This window comes from Leucoraja erinacea, chromosome 13, assembly GCF_028641065.1.
Source record: "Leucoraja erinacea ecotype New England chromosome 13, Leri_hhj_1, whole genome shotgun sequence".
Classification (NCBI taxonomy): domain Eukaryota; kingdom Metazoa; phylum Chordata; class Chondrichthyes; order Rajiformes; family Rajidae; genus Leucoraja; species Leucoraja erinaceus.
The window spans coordinates 27,925,004-27,943,767 of NC_073389.1; the positions used below are offsets into that span (position 1 = coordinate 27,925,004).

General features: G+C 44.0%; 1 protein-coding gene across 1 annotated transcript in view; it reads left to right on the forward strand.

Moving 5' to 3' along the window:
- Positions 1-18,764, forward strand: part of LOC129702741 (immunoglobulin superfamily member 3-like) — a 154,634-nt gene that overhangs the window by 116,818 nt on the left and 19,052 nt on the right. The window contains 1 exon segment of the mRNA XM_055644682.1: positions 17,208-17,615. Coding sequence (XP_055500657.1) covers positions 17,208-17,615 — 408 coding nt within the window.

Here is an 18,764-nt window from a genome sequence, read left to right on the forward strand (position 1 = left end):
AGGGTGAATGCTTAGTCTTATACACAGGGTCGGGGAATAAAGAACCAGAAGTAGGTTTAAGGTGAGAGGGGAAAGATTTAATAGGAACCTGAGAGGCAACCTTTTCACACAGAGGGTGGTGGGTATATGGAAAGAGCTGCCAGAACGTTCCTTCAGCACTGTGTTTTGTTCAAGATTCCAGCACCTGCAGTTCCTTGCGTGTCTCTACATATCCACACGTAGGAATCACTGGGTTCCTGCCGACTCCGGTAAATAGCAGCAGACATAAAAACATAGAAACATAGAAAATAGGTGCAGGAGGAGGCCATTCGGACCTTCGAGCCAGCACCGCCATTCATTGTGATCATGGCTGATCGTCCCCTATCAATAACCCGTGCCTGCCTTCTCCCCTTGTCCCTTGACTCCACTAGCCCCTAGAGCTCTATCTAACTCTCTCTTAAATCCATCCAGTGACTTAGCCTCCACTGCCCTCTGTGGCAGGAAATTCCATAAATTCACAACTCTGGGTGAAAAAGTTTTTTCATACCTCAGCCTTAAATGACCTCCCCTTTATTCTAAGACTATGGCCCCTGGTTCTGGACTCGCCCAACATTGGGAACATTTTTCCTGCATCTAGCTTGTCCAGTCCTTTTATAATTGTATATGTTTCTATAAGATATCCCCTCATCCTTCTAAACTCCAGTGAATACAAGCCTAGTTTTTTCAATCTTTCTTCATATCACAGTACCGCCATCCCGGGGATCAGTCTCGTGAACCTCTTCACTCCTATACTGAAATCCTCTTGTTATGAAGACCAACATTCCATTGGCTTTCTTCACTGCCTGCTGTACCCGTAAGCCAACTTTCAGTGACCCCCAGGTCTCACTGCACCTCCCCCTTACCAAACCTAAACCCATTGAGATAATAATCTGCCCCCTTGTTTATGCAGCCAAAGTGGATAACCTCACATTTATCTATATTATACTGCATCTGCCACGCATCTGCCCACTCACTCAACCTGTCCAGGTCACCCTGCAACCTCCTAACATCCTCTTCACAGCTCACACTGCCACCCAGCTTTGTGTCATCCGTAAACCTGCTAGTGTTGCTCCTAATTCCCTATTCCAAATCATTAATATATATGGTAAACAGTTGCGGCCCCAACACCGAGCCTTGCGGCACTCCACTCGCCACTGCCTGCCATTCTGAAAAGGACCCGTTCACTACTACTCTTTGCCTCCGGTCTGCCAACCAATTTTCTATCCATGACAACACCCTACCCCCAATACTATGTGCTTTAATTTTAGTCACCAGTCTCCCGTGCGGGACCTTATCAAAGGCTTTCTGAAAGTCTAGATACACTACATCCACTGGCACCCCTTCATCCATTTTATTTGTCACGTCCTCAAAAAATTCCAGAAGATTAGTCAAGCATGATTTCCCTTTCATAAATCCATGTTGACTTGGACTAATCCTTTTACTGCTATCCAAATGCCCCATTATTACCTCTTTAATAATTGACTCCAGCATCTTTCCCACCACCGAAGTCAGGCTAACTGGTCTGTAATTCCCCGTTTTCTCTCTCGCTCCTTTTTTGAAAGTGGGATAACATTAGCTATCCTCCAATCCACAGGAACTGATCCTGAATCTATTGAACATTGGAAAATGATCACCAATGCATCCACTATATCTAGAGCCACCTCCCTGAAGATCCTGGGATGCAGACCATCAGGCCCAGGGGATTTATCATCCTTCAGTCCCATAAGCCTACCCAATACTATTTCTTGCCTAATCAAAAATAATTTCAGTTCCTCTACCCCCATAGATCCTCTATCCTCCAGTAAATCAGGGAGATTGTTTGTGTCTTCCTTAGTGAAGACAGATTCGAAGTACCTATTTAACTCTTCTGCCATTTCCTTGTTGCCCATAATAATTTCTCCTGACTTTGCTACTCTTTTTCCCTTAACATATCTAAATAAACTTTTACTGTCCTTCTTTATATTCCTGGCCAGCTTCCCTTCGTACTTCATCTTTTCAGCCGGTACTGCCCGTTTTGTTTCCTTCTGTTGTCCTAAGAAAGTTTCCCAATCCTCTGGCTTCCGGCTACTCTTTGCTGTGTTATACATCTTTTCTTTTAGTTTTATTCTATCCCTAACTTCTCTTGTCAGCCACGGTTGTCTCCTACTCCCCTTAGAATCTTTCTTCCTTTTTGGAATGAAATGATCCTGCGTCTTCCGGATTATGCCCAGAAATTCCTGCCATTGTTGTTCCACCGTCATTCCTGCTAGGATCCCTTTCCAGTCTACCTTGGCCAGCTCCCCTCTCATGCCTTCATAGTCCCCTTTGTTCAACTGCATCACTGACACTTCCGATTTAACGTTCTCCTTCTCAAATTGCAGATTAAAACTAATCATATTATGATCACTACCTCCTTTTCCTCAAGTTCTCTTATCATATCTGGTTCATTGGACAACACTAAATCCAGAATTGCCTTTTCTCTGGTCGGCTCCATTACAAGCTGCTATAAGAATCCATCTCGGAGGCATTCTACAAACTCTCTTTCTTGGGGTCCTGCACCAACCTGATTTTCCCAGTCTACCTGCATATTGAAATCCCCATCACCACAGTGGCATTACCTTTGTTACATGCCAGTTTTAACTCCTGCTGCAACTTACACCCTACATCCGGGCTACTATTTGGGGGTCTATAGATAACACCAATTAGTGTCTTCTTGCCTTTATAATTCCTCAACTCAATCCACAGTGACTCTACCTCGTCAGGCCCTATGTCTTCCCTCGCAAGGGACTGAATTCCATCCCAGCAGAGCTACCCCCCACCCCTCCTCTGCCCACCTGCCTGTCCTTTCTATAGGATGTATAACACTGAATATTAAGTTCCCAGGTACGATCCTCCTGCAGCCACGTCTCAGTAATCCCCACAATGTCATATCTACCAACCTCTAACTGAGCCTCAATCTCAACTACTTTACTTCTTATACTTCGCGCATTCATATACAATACTTTTAATTCCTTATGCATCTCACCTTTCACATCGATCCCTATTACACTTGGCCATACTCTCCTATGCCTTTGTGAGCTTCCTTTCCTGTTATTTCTGAGGTCATTAAGCATGCATTTGCTCTCTTTCCCTTTAACTCCATCCTCGACTATCCCATTTAACACCCCATCCCCCTTATTCAGTTTAAAACCACCCGTGTAGCAATGGCAAACCTGCCTGCCAGAATGCTGGTCCCCCACCTGTTAAGATGCAATCGTCCCTTTTGTACTGTTCCCCCTTACTCCAAAACAGACACTTTCGCCAGCACGAGGAACTGGTAGCAAACCAGAGATAACAATCCTGGAGGTCCTGCTTTACAGCATTTTCCGAGCTCTCTAAAGTCATGCTGCAGAATATTCATCCCCCTTTTCCGACATCATTTGTGCCGACATGCACAACACTTCCGCCGGCTGTTCACCTTCGCCCTTGAGGATTTTCTGCACTCTGTCCGTGACATCCTGGATCCTGGCACCAGGAAGGCAGCACACCATCTTCGTCCTCGAATCTCATCTGTTCCTGCAGAAACCCCTGTCCGTACCTCTCACAATGGAGTCTCCAACTACAATGGCGTTGACTGACGTTGGCCTCTTTGGTTTTGGCTCAACAGCCCTTTTTGCTTCGCAAGCCAGTCCGCCGCTCAGTGTGATAACGTCTTCTGTCCTGACAGCTTCTAAGTGGATGAACCTGTTCACAAGAGGTACAACACCCGGGGATGTTTGCATTCCATGTTTCCCTCCCTTTCTCACCGTCACCCACCTTCTCTCTTCCAGTACGTTAGGTGTAACAATCTTACTGTAGGACTTGTCGAGGAACGACTCCGTTTCTCGGACGAACCTGAGATCATCCACTTCTCCAGTTCCCCAACACGGTCCTTCAGGAGCTACACCTGGATGCACTTCTCATATTTGTAGCAGCCAGAGGCACTAGCAGTGTCCTTGACCTCCCGCATACTGCAAGCATCACACGGAATTAGCTTGCTTGACATCTCCTTCTTTCGTCTCTCCCTCTCCAGCCTTTTGCATAGCCTCCTCTCCTCAGCCGAAGACTCTGGAGCCAAAGACTCGCACTTTTCTCACAGGGCACTTCCCTCACAAGTCCGCTCCCTCACTCCCTCACTCAGACCCTCAAGTCCTGGCAACATCGTCATAAATCATCTCCGCATTCTTTCCACCGTAGTCAAGTCATGTATTTCTTTATCAACATGTATTGATAACGGTACAATCAAATGTATATGTGATGCAGCTTTACAGGCCCACAAACACAAGAACACACACATAATGTCCAATAATAGTAATACAATAAATGAATGATCAGTAAAACTGGGACATACAGTCAGTGAGTCATAGTCATGCAGTCAATGTGCAAACAACCTTGGGTGCTGTCTGTACGGAGTTTGCACATTGTCACATTTGCACTTTGTATCATATTTGTAAACCAACAACTGCAGTTTCATGTTTCTACATTTTGTCCCCTCCCCACCTCTCCCACACAATCAGTCCGAAAAAGGGTTTTGACCTAAAACATCACCTATCCATGTTCTCTAGACATGCTGCCGGACCCACTGTGTTACACCAGCACTTTGTGTCATTTTCTTGTAAGCCAGCATCTGCAGTTCCTTGTTTCTGCAGATAATCCGGTTGTTTTGATGCATCGCTGAATGCTGTATCTGACTTCATCATTTTGTGTATAAACAAGATGTTAAGTGTCAAATCTCAAGAACAGCTCACTCTAAATCAAAGGACCTGATTGTAATGAGTCCAATCTACACTGATAAATGCTAATTCAACACAAGGCAGCTCCTCTAAGTTTGTAGAGGCAGAGTCATATCACTCTAAACTTGTCCTATCCTGTCTAAACGTTTCTTAAACTTTGCAATAGTACCAGCCTCAACTACCTCTGGCAGCTCGTTCTATGCGCCCACCACCCTTTGTGTAAAAAAAGTTACCCTCGGGTTCCTATTAAATCTTCCCCCCCCCCTTTACCTTAAACCTATGTCCTTTGATTCTCGATTCCCATACTCTGGGCAAGAGACTCTGTGCGTTTACCTAGTCTATTCTCTCATGATTTTATACACCCCGATACGATCAACCCTCATCCTCCTGTGCTCCAAGGAATAGAATTCTAGCCTGCTCTACCTCCCTCTCAGGCCCTCAAGTTCTGACAACATCTTTCCAATTAGAATGGTGACTGTACAAGATGAATTTATAATGTTGTTAAAGCCTTAGCGATGTGTTAGAGGCCACGATCTACTGTCAAGATGAAAGGGAGACTCAGAGCATTTGCTGCTTCTGTCGCAGAAATGGTACAAACCCTTCAGGCAAGATTTATGTGTGAGCATTCAGAGGTTGATAACTGAGCGGCGCTGCTCTATGTTTAGTTTCATGGGGAGTGCATCTTGCTGACTGGCTAATTGTGGATATGCACTGAGTGGTGGCGTCAGCGATGGCAGCCTCGCCAACGGTCTGTCTGTCTTTTCGGCTTCTTTGTTATTTTTTAGTGTGTTTTAAAAGTATGCGTTAACATTCTCTGGTTTGTTTTATGTGAGGGGGGGGTCGGGGGAAACATTTTTCAATCTCCTACCTTGCTGGAGATGCGATTGTTTTCTGGACCGTATCTCCGGTCGCTCTGCGGCCTAACGTCATGGAGCTGGCAGCCTTGCTCGAGACTGACTTTGAGCCCCACCGCGGGGCCGTGGATTTATCATCGGAGCCTGCGATCCCTTGCCTGGGATCGACGCTCCAACTGCGGCCTGCGGATTTCAACATTGAGGAGCTTGCAGTCTCGGGTAGAGACCGATGTCGGGAAGCTCCAAAGTCGTAGGAGGTTCGTCCAACCCCGACCCGGGGTCCGATCGCCCGGCGCGGGGAGTTGAGATCCCCCCGATGGGAGAGCTCGACCGCCCCGACGTGGATCGCTCGACTGCCGGCTACGGGAGCCAAGATCGCCATGACAACGGAAGGTTCAAGTGCCCCGACCGCGGGAGAACAAAGAATTGAACTTTTTTTGCCTTCCATCACAGTGAAGAATATGGGGGAGTCACTGTGCTGGATGTTCATGTTAAAACTTTGTTTGGGAGTTTTGTTGATCTTTATTAATGTGACTGTATGACAAATCAAATTTCTCATATGTTGCAAAACATACATGGCTAATAGGGTGCTATTATGATTATGATGAAAGCTGTGCAGGTCAAGAGTATTTAATTGTTGTATTCACTGAAAAGAGAACAATGAAACTGGTACTTACTGGAGGTTTACAGGCCTGTATATGCAGAAGCACACAGATAAATAGAAAACAATCAATAATGTAACAGATTATTAACATGGATAGGTGATGTTTAGGGTCCGACGAAGGGTGCCACAGTGGCGCAGCAGTAGAATTGCTGCCTTACAACACCAGAGGCCTGGGTTCGATCCTGACTACAGGTGCTATTTGTACAGAGTTTGTACGTTCTCCCTGTGTCCGCGTGGGTAATCTCCGGGTGCACCAGTTTCTTCCCACATTCGAAAGATGTACAGATTTCTAGGTCAATTGTAAATTGTCCCTAAATCGTAATCATAATCATACTTTATTAGCTATGTATGTTTTGCAACATACGAGGAAATTGATTTGCCATACAGTCATACCAATAAAAAGCAACAGAACACACAAAATACGTTTTAACATAAACATCCACCACAGTGACTCCTCCACATTGCTCACTGTGATGGAAGGCGAAAAAAAAGTTAAATCTGTTAACTTCTTTGTTATCCTGTGGTCGGGGGCCTCGAGCCTTCTGTTGTCAGGGCGATCTTGGTTCCCGTAGCCGGTGGTCGAGCCTTCTGCATCGGGCCGATCAAGCTCCCGCATCAGGAGGATCTCAGCTCCCCCACGCTGGACGATCGGACCACGGGTCGGGGCAAGTCGAACCACTTGCAACTTTGGCGCCTCTCGACATCAGTCTCTAACCAAGACTGTTAAATTGTTAATTTTTAAAGCAGAGATTGCCAGATTCTTGATTAGTAAGAGTGTCAAAGGTTACAGGGTGAAGGCAGGAGGATGAGGTTGAGAGATAGATCACCCATCATTGAAGGGCAGAGTAGACTCGATGGGCCGAATGGCCTAATCCTGCTCCTGTGACTTATGAACTTACTCCAGCACTTTTTGTATTAACCAGTATCTACAACATTTATTTCTGAATTATTATCAGTATCACCAGGCAACAAAAGATTTTTACTGTACCTCGGTATACGAGAGAATACACTAAACTTATAATTCAAAAACCGAAGTCCAGGGCAATTTTTTTTACATAGTGCCTGGTACGCACTGCCAAGCAAAGGTCCTATAGCAAGCAAGATAGACCACTCCTTCTAAATGCAATGGGCTGACTTGTAGTACGCAACGGAGCGGAACGTGGACCATTTTTTCAACCATTTCAGTAACCCGCCCCGACCCGACTCTCAGTGTAATCAACGTTGCGGGTGAACAGTTTGTGTTAATAAATTATAATTCTGAATATGAGGAGAAGATTTTTTCCAAATAACTTTTATTTTTACGAGTATCCTATGGGACCTTTGGTGCGGAGACGGAAGCCGGTTACGGAAATGGGGCCCCGAAAATTACCCATGAATCTGCCCATGACCGTACTACGTCTTTTTCGTAGAGTGATCTATCTTGCTTGCTATAGGATCTTTGCTGCCAAGGGTGGTTATGGCTAACTGAAAGTCTTTTAAAGACCACTAACGTATCTGCTTCAACCATCATCCCTGGTTTCCTCCTACATCCCACAGACATGAAGGTTTGTATGTTAATTGGCCCCCTGTAAATTGCCCCTAGTGTGTATGGAGTGGATGAAAGGAAGTGGAATAACATAGAATTAGTGTGAACGGGTTGTCAATGGTCGGCAAGGACTCGTTTGGTGTAAGTGCCTGTTTCCATGTTGTATTTTGCAATCAATCAATACTGAATTGTAAAGGAAAGTCTTGAGTGGGCCAGTCAAGCTTTCTTCCCCCACCCTGACAATCAGTCAAAAGAAGGTCCTGGCCCGAACCGTCACTTATCCATGTTGTCCAGAGATGCTGCTTGACTATCTGAGTTACACCAACATTTATGTTTTTTTTTTTTACTGGGCCAAAGATAGACACAAAGTGCTGGAGTAACTCAGCGGGTCAGGCAGCATCTCTGGAGAAAAGTAATAGGGGATGCTTAGGGTTGGGACCCTTCTTCCGACTAAAAGATAGAGGTGGCAGGAGGGGGAGGGAAGAGAGGGACTGGAGGCAAGAAAAGGCCAGAACCAGAGCCGGCTACACATGCCCTCAGGAAGGGTGGAGTCCATAATGGCCCATTGTTGGCTGGGGAAGATGTGCTGACTACAGGGATGCGAACAGTGGAACTACTAGACTGGTTAGTCAAAAAAGAAATCTGAAATAGGTGCAAATGTGAATGGAAATTTGACTGAAACGCTGAACTAATCATTCTGAATAGATAAATCACCTAGATTTTGGACTACTACAAATTGCAGCAACCATCAAAAACAAATAATAATCCTTTAATCAAAATTTTGGATTGTTTACAGGCCCTCATTAAGTCAAACTAGAAAGATGCATAGTCTGAGAATAAGAAGCTGTCGTTTGGGTAATAACTCTCCTGCTTTTGTGTGTACTAATGAAACTATTGGCCAGATTTAGCTTCTGGGGAAGGTGATTATGCAAATTGTGTTGTCTTTCGTAATAAAGCATCAAGCCTCTCAACGCCTTCATTAGCGAGGTTCCAAGAAGCTGAAGGAAGTAGCATAATATCCATCTCCTCCCAGGCAAAGAGTACCAATTATTGTCCACTATCACTAACTACGTGTGTTCAGTCGAGAATTTAGACATTAAAGCTTTTCCAAAATGGAGCCATATTTTTTTTTCTCCTTAAAATGTGCTTTCAGTTGCTCACATGAAAACCCACCCTTTATCAACCTAAATCGCCTCCAATTCACTTAAACTTTAGACTTTAGAGACACAGCATGGAAACAGGCCCTTCGGCCCACCGAGTCCTGCGCTATCCATTATGCATTATAGCGTCACCTATCCATGTTCTCCAGAAATGCTGCCTGACCAGCTGAGTTACTGCTGCACTTTGTGTCCATATCAGTATTCAGTATTTCTTTAATATCATTTTCACTGAGTACTCGCATACACCGAGGAAACGAAAAAACGTTGCTCGATCAGTTTCCATTCAGTGTAGTTAATAAAAAAGGGTAAATACATAGAGCTTTAAAACAAATTAAAATTACCGTCTAAAAACAGAAAGTAGGCCTAAAATTTCCGATAGAATAAAAACAGACATTCCGACCAACAGTGGCTTTACTTTGACAGGTGCCTAACTGTCAAAGTATGGACGAGGTTGAATGTGTATTCAATGAATATTTAATCTATTCTGTTCTAAATCTTTCCATGAAGGTATGAAAGTAATTATCTAATAAATAACCATATTGGTACATTGCAATATAATGGTTCATACTATCTTGTCCATAATGCCAGCAGAAATTTCTACTTCAGAATATGAATGCTTTCATTTAATGTTTTTGCCAAGCTCGGTTTGCCAAAAAAAAACCTTATTTCATGCCTGTGCTATTATTGTTATATTAATCAGTTACATTTCCACAAACTAACAGGGAGTTATAATTGGGATTACAGATTAGCCTGTTAATAACAATCTCAAAATTTTCACCTGCGACTGCCTGTCTGGCAGTCTTTTCATCTTCATCCTTGTGGACGTAACAGCCTGTGTGGTTATATCTTTGTTACCATTCGTGTTTTATGTGTTGTTTGAGTTGTTCCTCGTATGTGGAGCAAGTCATATGTGCGGCCAGTTATTCTGTGGCTCAGAAATACTTTTAACAAACAAATGGAGATTATATCTATTGTTCCCCATCCTTTCTTTACACACCCCGCAAGTTTTTTGTAACGTACAGCGATCAAAATACAGATGTGCCACACTATAACTTCCTTCTTTGTCCTTTCCACCTCGTTCTTTCGTAAATTTACCCAAATGTATTCACCCTGATGGAATACTCACCTGTTTATGAAATGAGCCATAAAATTAAACATTATATGTGGAGAATGCATTGTAAATTGGGTAGGCTTCTTCGAGTGGTGATCTGCATTTGAGACATCCTTTAAAGGTGTACTTGCAGAAGTCGAAGGTTGTTATGAGAGGATTAAAGGTATTGTTTTAAAAAAATTAAAGCTTGATCCTCATTTCCAAATAATTTGGGGTTAGACAGCAGATCTATGATAAAAGCATAGACTAGATGAACAGCATGAACCTCTGTTACATAAACATCAGGGTAGCACTGTAACACGTTATCCATTTATACACGCCTGCTCTGTTGGCTTCTATTAATCAATGTGTATAGCAGATGCATTGTGTGGCTTCAGTCCCCTGAGTGCCACATAGAGCTCTCTCTCTCTCTCACTCTCTCTGCATCCATTTATCTGAGAACTGTCATCTGTGCAGTCCCTGGTTTTAATTGCAACGTGATGTACAACACTGTGGAATGTAGTCAGCACTCAGCCGGTATGAAGTAGGCGACAACCCTGTGGCATTATCAGTAATGTTCTTCCAAAAACCGTCGGATCAGCATCCACTCTCAACAAATGCTGCGCTTGGAGCGGCTATTTCTGGTTGCATTGTGAAATATCTTTTAGAATGTCGGGTACCGGCTGAGGTGTCCCACGGTGTAGAGGGCCTGGAAGTCCACCAGCCCAGTAATTGTCTCCCTGTGACCTCCTGACAAAGACTTTGGGGCACTGAGTGGTTGGCAGTGGATTATTTGATAACTATATTTCAATGCGGATTTTACACAAGATGTTGCATTATGCTGGCAAGACATGCCCCTGTTTGAGTATCTGAAAGGGCTGCTCCTCAAGTTTAGTTTAGTTTAGTTTAGAGATACAGCGTGGAATCAGGCCCTGCAGCCCACCGAAGTTGCACCGACTAATAATTATCCTGTACACTAATTCTATCCTAAACACGAGGGACAATTTACAGAAGTCAATTAACCTAAAAAAATGCACATTTTTGGAATGTAGGAAGAAACCGGGGCACCCTAGAGAATCCATGCAGTCACTCGAAGAACGTGCAAACTCCAAACAGACAGCACCCGTAGTCAGGATCAAACCCGGGTCTCTGGCGCTGTGAGGCAACAACTTTACCACTGCACCACTGTCAGCCTCAGTATTGACTGCATTTTAGCCCCCGCTCCTGATCTTTGGCCACTCAATACAGAGGGGGGAAGAGTCCGTCAGTCGGCGAGGGTTGGGAAGCCCCTGTCGGTTTGCTCCTGGGTCTGATGCCCTCTTGTCTCATTTTCATCTCTAGCCTTTGCCAGACTCCACCAATTTCCCCCCCGGTGCCCCTCACCTGTATCCACCCGTCATTTCCCAGGCTTTGTCCAGCGCCATCTCTCTCTTCCAGCATTTTCCCCCTACTCCATCAACCTGATATAAAATGTCATCTGTCCATCCCCTCCATAGATGCTGCCTGACCCACTTGGTCCTGCCAGCACTTTGTTTTTTTGCTCCAATTCTGTCCTTCCGATCAGCCAAACACCTTCAGATTTTCTTCCAATCAAGCCAAACTCAAGTACAATAGATAAAGGGGAAGATACAGAGTGCTGAATATAGTTCTCAGCTTTGTAGCGCAACAGTTCCATAGACATAGATACATAGACAATAGGTGCAGGAGTAGGCCATTTGGCTCCTCGAGCCAGCACCCTATTCAATGTGATCATGACTGATCATCCACAGTCAGTACCCCGTTCCTGCCGTTTCCCCATACCCCTTGCTTCCACTTGCCCTAAGAGCTCTAAATCCCTCTTGAATGCATCCGGTGAATCGGCCTCCACTGCCTTCTGAGGCAGAGAATTCCACAAATTCATAACTCTCTGTGTGAAAAAGTTTTTCCTCATCTCAGTTCTAAATGGCCTACCCCCTTATTCTTAAACTGTGGCCCCTGTTTCTGGACTCCCCCAACATCGGGAACATGTTTCCTGCATCTAGCATGTCCAAGCCCTTAATAATTTAATATGTTTCTATAACATTCCCTCTCATCTTTCTAAATTCCAGTGAATGCAAGCCCAGTCGCTCCATTCTTTCATCATATGACAGTCCTGCCATCCCAGGAATTAACCTTGTGAACCTACGCAGCACTCCCTCAATAGCAAGAATGTCCTTCCTCAAATTAGGAGACCAAAACTACACACAATACTCCAGGTGTAGTCTCACCAGGGCCCTGTACAACTGCAGTATACTTAAATCCTCTCGTTATGAAGGCCAACGTGCCATTAGCTTTCTTCACTGCCTGTTGTACCTGTATGTTTCCTTTCAGTGACTGATGTACTAGGACACCCAGGTCTCGTTTTACTTCCCCTTTTCCAAACCTGACAACATTCCAATAATTATCTGCCTTCCAGTTCTTACCTCCAAAGTGGATAACCTCACATTATACTGCATACAGGTTCGACCAGTCCCGACGCGAGGTCCGATCGCCCGGCGCGGGGGAGCTGACATCCCCCCGATGCGGGAGCTTGATCGCCTCGACACGGAGGGCCCGAATGCTGCCGGCTACGGGAGTCAAGATCATCCCGTCAACGGGGGCTCGAGGTCCACGACCGAGGAAGAACAAAAGGAAGAGACTTGAACTTTATTTCACCTTCCATCATAGTGAGGAATGTGTAGGAGTCACTGTGGTGGATGTTCATGTTAAAATGTGTTTTCAAGTGATCTGTTGCTTTTAATTGTATCACTGACCTGGCCAATAAAATTCCTCGTATGTTGCAAAACATACTTGGCAAATAAAGTGTGATTCTGATTCTGATTCTGATCTGTCATGCATCTGCCCTCTCACTGAACCTGTCCAAGTCACTCTGCATCCTCGTAGCATCCTCTTCACAATTCACACTGCCACCCAGCTTTGTGTCATCTGCAAATTTGCTAATGTTACTTTTAATTCCTTCATCTAAATCATTAGATTAAGTGCAATGTCCGCAATGGGGTAGAGGTGAATAGAACAGCGCCCTAGTTTATGGATAGATTGTGTAGAAACCTGATAACAGAGGGGAAGAATCTATTCCCAAGTCTGGTGGTGCGAGCTTTCAAGCTTCTGTACCTTCTTCCAGACGGGAGCAGGAAGGAGTAACAAGGATGAGACAAGTCATTGATTATGTTCTCCACTCTTCAGAGGCAGTGTGAAGTGTAGATGGAGTCATCTAGTCTGTGTGATGGACTGAACTACATCTAAAACTCTATGCAATTTCTCATGGTCTTGAGCAGAGCTCAATCATGTCCACTTTGGCCCCATAGTTGCTGATTGGGGCATGTACTCCACCATGCTTCCTGAAGTCGATAACTCACATTTTCTAGTGTTAGGCCCGTGAACAAAATGTTACCTGGTCACTGCGTCTAACTGTTAGCTCCAAATTTCTGAGCATCTATTCCATGCAGTAATTTGTTCCCAGAAACCAACTTACAAAGAGGAATTGTTTGATTACATGGCCACTTGTCACCGTGCAGCCCGAGGAACCTGCAGTCCATGAGTTACTTTTGAATAGCCAGCAGGAGTAACATTACATTTGGCATGATAATGTGTGAGTGCTTTGATTAATTATTAATTTGGAGCACATTTGCACAAGAAAGATGCAAACACAGCAACTACACAGCAGCTTTTTGGATATAAAACCTGTTGTACATCACATTGATGACCTCAATGAATATTGCAAGGCAGAGAGAGCGTCAGCGCTCAATTGCTCTAGGGAACGTTAAAAGCAGGAACCGAGGGAAATATTTTTTTGTTTATCACCTATGTTTCATACCATCTCGGGAGCTTTCTAGATAAAGTCAAGTTTAATGTAGAAACAAGGAAGTACAGAATCTGGCTTATATCAAAGATAGACACGAAGTGCTGGAGTAACTCAATGGGTCAGGCAGCATCTCTGGAGTGAAAGAATGGGTGGCATTTCGGGTTGGAATCCGAAGAGCCCGACCTGCAACGTCACCCACCCTTTTTTTCCAGAGATGCTGCCTGATCCGACGAGTTACTTCAGCAATTTGTGTCTGTCTAAAGTCAGGTTAAAGTTTAGTATCTTTTACTAAACTGCACAGCAGATGTTTGAATAGGAACCCAAATTTATCCATTGGCAAAACAAGTCTGAAGAAGGGTCCTGACGTGAAACATCACCAGTCCATGATCCCCAGGGATGCTGCCTGACCCATCGAGTTACTTCAGCATTTTGTGTCTATCTTTGGTATAAACCAGCATCCGCAGTTCCTTTTTATTATATTTTAAAAACAAGTTTTTGTTGATTGAGAGATACAGCTTTGAAAGAGGCCCTTCGGCCCACCGAGTCCACGCCAACCATTGATGACACGTTCACACTAGTTCTATGTTATCCCACTTTCTCAAGCACTCCCTACACACTAGGGGCAATTTTACAGTGTCCATGCACGTCTTTGGAATGTGGGTGGAAACAGGAGCACCCAGAGCAAACCCACGAGGTCACAGCGCCACTGTTATTCGAATAATTTACCCTCTGTGCAATTGCTTCATTGACTGGGGAAGAGAAATTTGTTATATGTTCTTGAGGCAATGTAGTTTCAAATTTGATTCTCCGTGTTATCTGTTGATTCCAAGCAACAGTGGTGAAATGTTTATTTGATGGTGAGTTCCTAGAGACCTGGAACTCAGTGGGTGAAAAGTGCAGTAGTAGATGAAAGTGGTACAGTGGCGCAGTGGTAAAGCCGCTGTCTCATAGCACCAGAGACCCGGATTTGATTTTGACCTCTGGTCCTGTGTGTGTGGAGTTTGCACGTTTTCCCTGTGACTACATGGGTTTCCTCCGAGTAGGTATGTTACAAAACGTACCTGAATCGTGGCTGAGCATCTGCCCCACCCCTTGTGTGTGATTTTGGCGCTGTTTAGAGGGGGCGGGTTTAAAACGCGATTTTTACTAGGCTGTTCCAATCGAAAATGTTCAGCCTAGTAAATCATTAACGGAAAATCGCTGAAAGACCCCGTCGCAAAAGGTATTATTAGTTTTTATGGCCTTGTATAATATTTATAGTAGTTTAAAAATCACTCTCTCACTCCGCAACCTCTCGCAGCCCCAGGGTTTTATAAAGCAAACAATTAAAGGTATGTACCTTATTTTTACATTAAATGGGGCTTGTATATAACCCTGTATATAAAGTTTTCTATAGCGAGTAGTTCATTTTGGGCTCTTTATATCCCACAGTATTTTTCTGGGCACTTGAGGGCACAAATCCAGCGCAATGTGAACGCTCTAAACCAGCGCGTTCACAGGAACCCACTAGAAAGCCGATTTAAATTGACTTTAATTTACAGCAAAAGAACACTAAATTCCTTCCATTTGGCCTATAAATTGATGTAAATGAGATTTTAAAATCATGTTTTATTGTGAATTATTTGTGAATATTATTTGGACACTTAGGCTATTTAAAAATGTTAATCGTTTATTAAGAAATGGATAGATGTTTAGATATAGTAATTGAAGTTTGAAATTAGCCACAATTGGGTAACTAACTAATTATATGCTTTAATTTCAGGTCTGACGTCTCCGGTCACCCCCCCAAGTGGGAAAGATTAGTTTTATAGGGGGGTGGCCGGAGACGTCACAGCCCGAGCTGCGCCGCCTTGTTTCAGAATCAGCTTCCTAATCTATGGAATGGAACTGAAAATGCAGTTCATTCAGTTCTCTTATTGGCACTAGCTTTTGCAAAGAAGGTTAGCTGGGTCACACACATGGCCTTTGGACTGTAAGGGAGCTACAGCTGCTTTTTGTTGCATGTCACGATACACTGTGTAGAAAATCAATAGCGGGAACAGCAGATGCTCCCGCGCAAATTTCACCGATTTAGTATGACCGACCGGATGGCCATGAAAAAAACATTTTTACCTGTTACTTGAGTAAGATTATTTTATATTTGTTTCAGAATGCTTCAATCTATGATAACTGAAAATTTCATTCAGTTCTCTTAATTTTTAAGAAGGTTATGGGCTTTTGACTGTCCACAGCTTTTTTGTTATGTCCATAGAAAATCAATAGGGAACAAGATGCTAATTTCCGAGTATGAAAATGGCCATAACATTTTTATTACTTGAGATATGAAAGTGAATTAGGTGTCAAATTAAACTTATTGTTATGCTTTATCTGATGGGATAAATTGCAGACTTGATTTTTTAAATCTCAAAATTTTGTAACATTGCTACTCCGAGTGCCCTGGTTTCTGCCCACATCCCAAAAACATGCAGGTTTGTAGGTTAATTGGCTTCTGTAAATTACCCCTGGCTATCCCTAGAGTGGAAGAGAAATAGGGTTAATATAGAACTAGTGTGAACGGGTGATCAATGGTCGGTGTGGACTCAGTGGGCCGAGAGCATAGAATGGCACAAACCAACAATATCTGCGCCGAACATGATGCCATGTTAAGCTGATCTCATCTGCCTATACATGATCTATATCCCTTTATTACTTGCAATGGACGACCAGAACCGCACTAAATACTCCAAAGGCAGTCTAATCAAGGTCCTAGATTTTGTTTCTGTGCTGTGTTTTTCAATCAATCAATCATTGAGTATCTTGCTAATAGCCCAATAGTCTGATTGGGGCTGATTGGGATAAAGGGTGTCCTCTTTATGGTTAGTGAGCCTGAGAGAGAGAAAAAATGAGGACGTTTTGACTTTAGATGTTAGACATGCAGTGCGGAAACAGGCCCTTCGGCCCACTGAGTCTCTCCCTCCAGTGATGACCCCGCACACTAACACTTTCCTGCACATTAGGGACAATTTAGAATTTTAGAAGCCAATTAACCTGCAAACCTGTATGTGGTAGCCACGTAGCTTCACCCTGTCTTCAATCATAGTGACTAAAGGAAAAATTCCTTGAACAAAATGAAAATCTGTCACTATACTGTATATCTTTGGAGTGTGAGAGGAAACCGGAGCACCTGGAGAAAACCCATGCGGTCACGTGGAGAACGTACAAAACTCCGTTCAGACAGCACCTGCAGTCAGGATCGAACCCGGGTTTCTGGTGTAAAGCTGCAATTCTACCACTGCGCCAATTTATTATTAATAAAATGTGTTCACTTTTGTCATGCCAGTGACCAGTACATTGTTTGTCTTCACAGATGCAAGACTAGAAGTCAGCCAACTAAAGCGAAACTTGGTGGTGACGGAGAATGACAATATTCGCCTGAGCTGTGTCATCACAAACCAAACCAGCACCGACTCTCAATTTTCTGTCCAGTGGTACGTTCAACGCTCCCAAGAGGAAGCGGACAGGCTGATTCTGAGATCAAACCGGGATTGCATGTTCGAATACGGCAACGAGTTGTTGGGGCACGAGAGGAAGGAAAGACTGCAGGCAGCAAAGACTTCCAGTGGCCATTACACCTTGGTCATACACAAGGCTGACGTCGATGATAGTGGCAAATACTACTGCCTGGTGCAGGAATGGCTGCTGAGTCCCAACAACAACTGGTATAAAGTTGGAATCAACATGTCGGGATTGACTTACGTCACCGTACAGCGACCAGGTACTCAATCTTTCATCCCCCTCCTCTCTTCCCTGGGCCCCACCTGGACGCTCACTATCTCACCTACCCATGTTCTCCAGAGTTCCTGCCTGAGTTACAGTCCCTTGTGTTCCCCCCTGAAATTTTCCTTTATATCTTCTATTAAATTCTGAATCATGCATACTTGTGAATAACACTGTGAAGTATTCTCTTTAGAGTAATATCTAAAATTTGAAGTAATATTGAAACAGTTATCTGAGGGGTGGAGTATTATCTGAGGGGTGGAGTATTATCTGAGGGGTGGAGTATTTTTCTGAGGGGTGGAGTATTTTTCTGAAGGGTGGAGTACTATAAGATAAGATAAGATAAGATAAGATACATTTATTGTCATTTGGACCCCTTGAGGTCCAAACGAAATGCCGTTTCTGCAGCCATACATACAAACACATAGACCCAAGACACAACATAATTTGCATAAACATCCATCACATTACTGATGGAAGGTACTTATCTCTCCACTTTTCATGTCAGAGTCAAAGTGCTGGCGTGGCAATTGTCCCGCGGCCATTAAAGCCTGCCGGGTGGTGCGAGGTCGATTATCTGAGGGGTGGAGTATTTTTCTGAAGGGTGGAGTATTTTTCTGAGGGGTGGAGTATTTTTCTGAGGGGTGGAGTATTTTTCTGAGGGGTGGAGTATTTTTCTGAGGGGTGGAGTAGGGGTTTTTCTGAGGGCTGGAGTATTCTCTGAGATTTGGAGTATTCTCTGAGGGTTGGAGTATTGTCTGAGATGCTCCCACTCATCTCCCTTGATAATCCAACAAGAAAATATAAACTGCTGGAGTAAGTCGATGGGTCGGGCAGCATCTGCAGGGGGAATTGGACAGGCGATGTTTCAGTCGAACCAAAGATCCCGATCTGAAACTTCATCTGACCATTCCCTCCACAGATGCTGCCTGACCTACTGAGTTCTTACTGCACTTGCCGTTAATCTGCACAATTAATTTCTGATGGCTCTGCTCTTATTGAGAAATGAGCAGAGAATGTTGTGCACTTGTCTTGCTCCGTGATGGGTGGTGGTCTGTATCATCCTTCTGAAATTGTCCTTTTTTCTTGCCTTAAATGAAGATTCAAAAGCTATTGCAGATCTTATTTCCCGGCAGAAGACATCAGA